Raw genomic sequence first — 8,124 nt, 5'->3', positions numbered from 1 at the left:
TTATTAGAGTTTATATAATGTTAATGTACCTTCTGTAAAGTCAAAGAGGAGTATGCATGAATGAGAGCAAGTGATTCTAAGCAACTTCCAGCAGCGATTCTAAATGTTTTTTGTTGTGAATATACTTGTGTGATGTTTTATATCGTTACTAGCGGCTGCGCCCCTAGCATCTAGAGGCTCTATATTCGAAGGGCATAAAAATAGCCTAAAACCATACCAAGACTTATTTTGAATAAAATAAATAGCCTAAAACCATCTCAGAGCCTATAGGAGCTTTCACTGTAAAGAAATACCATATTGGTTCAGCATTTAGCGAGATCCTTCGCTACAGACAAAAAAAGCTTATTACTTTATATTATAGGATATCAATTATAAAAAAATAAGTTTCACCATGGTTTTATATGAAGAAAAAATAGGAAATGTTAGGCATTTTTTGGCCTCATATCATCAAATGTTTTGTTAAGTTCAAACTGCTTTGACACAAAAGTAAACTTTTTCAATAAAAAATTTTAATTTAGAAAAAGGGATGGTAAGTTGTAATATTGAAATTTTGTAATTCACAGCATTTGATTGTGGTTGGGCGTGCTATTTTATTTGGACCTTTGAACTCAACAAAACATTTGATGATATTTCATTAAAAATGCCTAACATTTCAAAGTTTTATTCCTAGAAAAGCATGGTGATAATTAATTTTTTTATTTGGTATAACCATTTAAAACATAATATTAGTATATTTACAAAAATTATTAAGTATCACTGCTGGAAAGTGCTTAGAATCACTTGCTCTCGTTGGTGCATAGTTCCCTTTGGTGAATCCCTCAAGGTGTATAGGAAATAGGGATACGGCAAAGGCCGATAAATTGAAGTACATTCCCAATGATGATACACAAATTACATATTCTTTCGATTTCAAAAGGTGATTGAGTCGTTTGGACACTTAACTTAGTGAAACAACCAATTATAATTCAATAACTGTCCCCAAAGTTGTTTGGCCAACGAATAAAAAAACGTTATTTCAAAAGGGACTATATATAGAAACTCCAATTTTGAAATAAAGTGTCCAAGTCTTGCGGGGTGCTTTTGCCCTAGGTTATACTAGCTGTATACTTATATAACCTAACCAAAGGTAACCACTACACAAATACTCTACTTATTTTGTTTGTAGTAATATAAGGGACATTTCAGAGAAATCTTTTATTAGCGAAATATTCAGTAGAGAAATAAAACCCGATTCTATAAACTAAACTAGCGGCTACGCCACTAGAGGCCTCTAGTGGCACTTTAAATGTTTTTTTTGTTCAATACCCCCCCTATTATTTCAGTTTCTATTGGAGCTAGAGGGCTAAATTTTTTGTGTGCAAGTCCCCTGTTTAAAAATGAATTTCCGACCTTTTATAAGTCTAAGTCAATTTTCGCTTCCTTCACCCTTTTATTTAACAACCTTTGTTTTTAGGTCTTTTTTTACTTAAAAATTTCAAACGGCTGTAATTTTCTTGTTTTTGAAGCTAGAAGAAAATTATTTTTCCAGAAAATGTTTATCTTTATGTAAATTTTACATTAGAAATATCAAAATATAAATTTCAGCGGCCGCAGCTGTACTTGGCAGCTGCCAGCCGCCGCAGTCGGCGGGAAAACGGCGGCGGATCTTTATAAAGTTTTAATACGTTATGAAGACATGTAAGAAGATATTTTGGTATAATAAAATGATTTGTTTTAGTCAAAAAAGTATTTTTGTTCTTTACCTGAATGATCCTGCCAAGTTTGCTGGCACCCTGTGCCCGCCAGGATGGAGATATTCAAAACATTTCAACTCAGTTATGTGTCATACCCATAATTAAAAGTCACGCAGTTTGGACTCTTTATCTTTCACACACAGAAATGGAATTAGAAAAAACGGAGGGGGGCGTTCAACGCTCCCTCCACGGCCCGTTTAGGTTAATCAATGATTAAATGGCATTTAGAATTAGAATTTCGATCTGAAATTTTGCATGAATAATCCTTGGTAGGCCTATTTTCCCTAAATCAAACAAATAGTGGAAAAGTAACTGCTTACTGCTAGCGGCTCAGCAGTTCTGCCATTTCTCTGCTATTTTAAGAGCAAATTAGTCATGAAACTTACCTTAACATAATACTTTTTGTCGCTCAAAAACCTTATCAAACAACTGTTCTAGCCGGCAGCTGTTGGTACTAGAAATTTAAAAATGGTTATTGCGATCATTTAACATGAATTAAACCAAAAATATGTTCTAAAAAGTAGATTCCTACGCAATTAATGATGAATTTGCCCTAAAAGTAGGCAAAAGACTGCTAAACGGCTGAGCCGCCAGCCATTAGACAAGAAAATGAAAAGTTTATAAGTTATAAATTTTACGGACAAAGCTATTCTTTTTATATAATGAACAAATTTATTATTAGTCAAATTATTATTTATTTTATAAGTATATCATTAAAATCACAATCATTAGTCAAATACATAAAAGTTAAGCAGATTCTTCCTCTGGGTTGACTGTATATTCATCTTCTTTACTCTCCTCTTCCATCTCGTCATCAGATTCACTTCCAGAAGACTCGGCATCAAGACTGTCATCATGCTGACAAAATTAAAAGTTTTACAAAGGATTTACTTGTTAATAACAAAGGGAAAGTTATCAACCAGTTCATCTATCCAGCAAGACGAGAGATCAAAGGGGGGTAGATCTGGATGGAGAGAAAATTTTAACCAGGTTAAAGTTTTACTTTATTGAACTAAGGATAATAAAGTGCGAGATCAAAGTAATCCTATTATATAAAGCAGCAAGTGGTTTTTTTTTCTGTCCCGAAGGATCTTGCTAATCACTGAACCGATATAGTTCTCCTTTACTACTTTAGTTACTGAAGCTTATAGGTCCTGGGAAGGTGTCTTCACCCCCCCCCCTCCCCAAAAAAATTCTTTTTAATCTTTTGAAGACATATTTAAAATGGAATGAGGTAGACTTTCCCCCCTCCTACCTTAAGTGCCCCTAGAGGCTTCCAAGGGGAGTAGCCGCAAGTATTAAATTAATTAGTTTAACAAACCAATTAGAGTAATACAGATTACAACGATAAGCGAAGCTAAAGTAGAAAGAGGAACAAATAGACCTAAAAGTTCCAAGGGGTAATAACAAAAAGATTTTCCTTGTAAATTAAAAAAAAAATTAACTGAAAAACGAATGCGCTATGTAAATAAACTTATGATGTAGCAAATGAGAAGACAAGAGATGAAGTCCCAGAAACACCCCGTAAAACTTAAAATATTAGACTAGTATAGTACTAACCTCAGGAACATAGTCTGGGTCCTCATCACTCTTGTAACCCTCCAGGTCACCCTTAAGATCTCCAATCTGGCGGTGGTTATCATCTCCATCCTCTCCTACATCTTCTACTTCTTGAACTTTCCTAGATATGGATTTATAATTAGAGTAGAACACTAGAGAGAAAGAGTTTAACAACTGTAACTCTAGGACTTTATGCCGACACAAAATTAGGTCTTTGAAAATGAACCGATGGAAAGGGAATATTAAAACAGCCGAGTAGCAGAAAACAATTTGCTAGCATACGAAAAAGGACCTTGAAAAAAAGGAGGGAGTTAGTCATCTGAATATATATTTATACTATTAATTTATAGAATACCAGTAGAGTTTTAAAGTAACAGCCTAAATTAACTTAATTTCAATAATCTCGTAACTTCGAATAATAAAAAGAGTAGCAGTAAAGAAAAGTATCAAAAATACTAATTGGAAAAGTTAGTTGTATTTCTCGTTGCACGATAAACTTTACATTGGATACCAAAGTAAAAAAATCTTCTACCCAAAAGCAAGGGAAAAAACAAATTTCTTTCATCAAGGAGGGTAAAAGGATTTTTATTAGAGAATTTGAATAGGAATCTTACTTTTCAGGGACAAGCTGAAGTCCAAAGAGGTGAAGGATAAAGTTGACAGAGAGAATGCTAGCCAGACTACCAACCAGACCAGTACGGGCAACAGGATCCTTCTCCAGGTAAGCCTTCCTCTCACCAGCACGCTTGGTAGCGCGCAGGGCTCTGCGAGTCTGTCTCAGCTTGCTGTAGGTCAGGGCAGCAATACTCTTATCCTTGACATCAGCATGCAACAATTTGGTTGTCTTCTCGGCAAGGGAAAGAGTTTTGTCGGCCACCTTGAGCCCAACCTGGCTGACACCAAAGCTGGCCAGGTACTCTGTAGCAAGGTGAAAGTAGCTTCTTGCAGCATCCTAAAAGTTTTATTATAGTTTGCAGATAATATTTAAAAATAGTCTGCAAATAATAATAATCTTTCAGAGCAAAGTTAAAGAAATTTTAATTTTAAAGAAACTTCTGAAAATACTTATAATAAAGAAGAAGAAGGTCTGTTCATGTATTTGTACTAAAGGATCTCGCTAACCGTTGATCAGATTTAGTTCTCCTTTACAGGTTAGCTTTAAAGAAATTTATATAAAGATAACTAATTAACCTCCCCCCCCAGGCCTCTAGGTACAAAACCGATATAGTATATTATATAAATTGTAGCCTAGCATATTCTAGGAGTATAAAATACCTTTGTAGTCTCAACCAGCTCATTGGTAGGAGCACTAAGTACTGGCATCCTAGCAGTCAGGTTCTCAATGCCTCCAGCAGCCAGAGTATCCAGCTGAGAGACAGCTGCACCCATCTTGGTAATAGTCTCCTTCACCTTGGGGTGCTCAGCAGCAACCTTCACATTCTCAAGAGTCTTCTTCACATGGGGGTTCTCATTCAGCTCAAGAACTTTTCCCTAAAAATTTTAATTAAAAAAGATAAAAACAAAGTTATTTTGACTGAAAATTACAGTTATAAAATATTCAAATTTTTAAACCCCAACAAGACCATATGAAAATAATGAGTTACAAACTTTAATCCTTCCCAACAAACTAGTTACGCACCCTAGAAGCCTCTAGAGGCATCTAATGTGGGAGGAGTGGGAAGTAAAGTTCACACACTTTCAAATTTTGTTTTTAAAAGTAAATTTTGATCAATCATTCTATTCTAGAGTAGATCGGAAGTAAATAGTTTTAGCGGTTAAAAAAAAAAAAAAAGTTTCTTTGGTACATACACAAAGTGTTATTTTAATAATAAAATAACAAATTTAGCTTAGACTGATAATAAGAACAGACCTGAATATGCTGAAAGGATTGATTTTCTGCCAAAGTCTTCAGACTTCCCTCCACCATTTCCTTGGCAGATTTTACATGGGCATTCTCACTGAAAATAATATGTACAAATACATATTATACTTTAAATAAAACTAACGGCTACGCCCCTAGAGGCCTCTAGGAGCACTTGAGGGGGGGGGGGGGGGGAGTCGAATTTGATAACCCAATTTCTTATTTTAGGTTTTATAAGAAAAAAAAAAATATTTAGGGGTGGAAAATTTTTTTTTAAAGACTTATATTCTCAAAATTCTCAAACTGAACAGCCATCAATAAAATAAAATTTCTCCATTAAGACAAAGAACAAAAAGATTAGTTTTACAGCAAAAGCGCTTACTTCAATTGAGTAGCCAGAGTGGTGGTGTAAGCACCCAAATCATTAACTACTGGTAGCTCACGAGCCTTGCTAACAGACTTCAGCTCTCCAATAGTCCTAAATATAAAAGTTGGTTAGGTTATACTGTGTAAATAATTAAAGTTGGGACCCCGCAAGGGATATGCAAAGGTAAAAAACAAAACCCTAATTTCACTTTTATTTTAAGATTAAGAGCTGGGGGAGGGAGTTATTGATTTAAAAAAAAGTTATGTAATAAATTATCCAATAAACTGAAAGCTTGGAAATTTTTCAAGGAAAATAAAAGGGCCTACCATAATAATTTTGCTATAATGATAAAGTACTTACTTAACAGCAACCTCGTAGCTCAGGGGAATGGAAGCTTGCTCAACTGGAGGCATCTATACAAAAAAAATAAGCATTACAAAAGTAGAAAAAAATTAACTTTGAACAAACAGAGTTAATAAGGAGTTAAATCATTGATAATAACCAACAGGAAGGGGGGGGGGGGAAGGAATACATAGAAACATACCATAAAAAGACTAAAATCTCGTTTAACCATAAATTTGAAACATATTTAAGACAATAAGATTTTATACAAATAAAATTTTAAATGCTAACGCAGATCTAAAATAATTTATATGCTAATATGGTATCCACTGAAGGAGATAAAGATAATCATTAATTATAAAGAAAGGATTAAAAATAATTAAATAAATGTTGAAATAACTATAAACCTTATAAACAATCAATTAACTTACATTTAATATAATAAGTAGAGAGATACAATGATGATAAAATGAACGAGAGTAAAATGTTACTGAAGAAATTATCGTAATTCTTTGCTTATATAGAATTTACCCTAACTTATCTGCTGTACAAATAAACTAGTTTAAGTAAGATAATATAAATATAAAGGGTGTCCAAAAAAAATATTTTCTTATAAGCTAAATGTATTTTTACAAGAAAATCTTTATCGTAAAAATGTTATTTTTCTATTAAAAAAAAACAACGAATTTAATGTTTTTAGGACAATTAAAAATTAAATTTTAGTTTATAAATTTAACCCTTTAGAGCCAGTCGCTGATATATTCTTTAAAAAAATATTTTGTAGACTTTTAGTTGCGAATGTACTTTATAAATATGGTAGGTATCCGTCGTTTCCTTCATTTAAGATCGTTAGCTAAAGCGACTGAATTTTTATAACGTTACAAATTAAAGAACATTAATTACATCAAATTAATTGAGTTATTGCCATTTTAAAAGCGAAGCTTTTCTCTAATTAGTGTATTTACATCCGTACTTAAGTAATTGAGGCATATAAAAATTGTCCTATCGATTTTAAACTTTGGATAAGGATTCCTGTGAAAATTAGATACGATTGAGAAATCTTAGCAACTCTATAATCGTTACCAGAAATTCTATATGTCCACTTAAAACATTTAGGTTTTTAACTTTTTGAACAGCACTTTTTTTGGATTATATAATTATTCTATTTATCTGATTTTTACAAGGTAAAATATCTTAAGCGAGAAATCTCTGTAATCAAGTCCTTAAAATAAAAGTTAACAGAATCTTGTATTTAAGCAATTTCGCAGCAAGTTTAGATAAAATTTTGTTTATACCCTTAAATTAATATTTTGCATTTTATGTATTGATACTCTACAAGTGTCTGTGTTAGTTTGTTCAACTGTTTCATTTCACATTTTATGTAATTTCTCATCCTTGTTCATTCAAGCTTGTAAATTATTTCTAAAGTATCTTATGAACATTATTTTCCTTCTAAAATTTCTATTTTAACGGAACATTAAATGTATATGACCTTTGAATTGTACCTTAAACTTTATATCCTTAGTAACTATTAATTTCAAATATTTAATAAACAAATATTATTCAGAATATAAAAGATAAGTAAGTAGCATCAAATTAATAATTATTGTTTACTTTAGAAGCGTCCCTACTCTTAATTAGACACATTTTCTTCAGACGTCAAAATACTACTGTAATGTTGACATTAAAGAGTGGGATGGCTAAACATCCTTTAATTTAAGTTTTAAAAAGGAAAGATCATACTAGGGTAAATTTGACCAAAACAAATCTCCGCTATATAAAAGAAGCTTCACTGTTTAGGAGACTATTGTCGGTTTTTAGGTGTTATCAAAATTATTTGACACAAGTACACAGAAAGACATTATTCCTCTTTTTATGTATATTAAAAATAGAACAAGTATCAGTACTTTTTTTGCTTTTGATCCGTTTGGTTTTAATAACAATAAACTTTGAGGCCAGACAGACAAGGTAGTATAGATAACGCATTCCTTTATTTAATTAATTTTTTAGTCTGTTATGGTTATATTGTTCCTTGTATGTATATCTCAGCAACATGCTTATTACACGTGATCACGTGGTCACAATGTGATTAATAGTTACAAATTCAAATTATAAAGTCCAAATTCTATTTATTTAAAGTACTATACATAAACAACAAATTTAGATTACAACTTAACGTTGTTTCTTAAAGTAGGGCGTTAAGTGCCCTTTTGCCCACTCATTTAATACATATTTTATACTTTCTAGGATAATTTCTTTGT

At 32.2% G+C, this 8,124-nt stretch overlaps 1 protein-coding gene across 1 annotated transcript; it reads right to left on the bottom strand.

Moving 5' to 3' along the window:
* Window positions 1-2,404: 2,404 nt before the first annotated feature.
* LOC145323177 (uncharacterized) lies at window positions 2,405-6,617 on the bottom strand. Its single transcript, XM_080165580.1, has 8 exons — window positions 6,295-6,617; window positions 5,882-5,934; window positions 5,537-5,632; window positions 5,164-5,251; window positions 4,569-4,784; window positions 3,908-4,245; window positions 3,294-3,414; window positions 2,405-2,591 (listed from the first exon to the last, which is right to left on the bottom strand). The coding sequence occupies exons 2-8, from the start codon at window positions 5,932-5,934 to the stop codon at window positions 2,481-2,483; spliced, it is 1,023 nt and encodes a 340-aa protein (XP_080021706.1). The 5' UTR covers window positions 6,295-6,617; the 3' UTR covers window positions 2,405-2,480.
* Between the last annotated feature and the right edge of the window lie 1,507 nt (window positions 6,618-8,124).

The sequence above is a fragment of the Acartia tonsa genome, chromosome 6 (genome assembly GCF_053477335.1).
Source record: "Acartia tonsa isolate MP-2025a chromosome 6, ASM5347733v1, whole genome shotgun sequence".
Classification (NCBI taxonomy): domain Eukaryota; kingdom Metazoa; phylum Arthropoda; class Copepoda; order Calanoida; family Acartiidae; genus Acartia; species Acartia tonsa.
The sequence above is the reverse complement of the archived record's forward strand: the minus strand, read 5'-3'. Positions and strand labels throughout refer to the sequence as shown.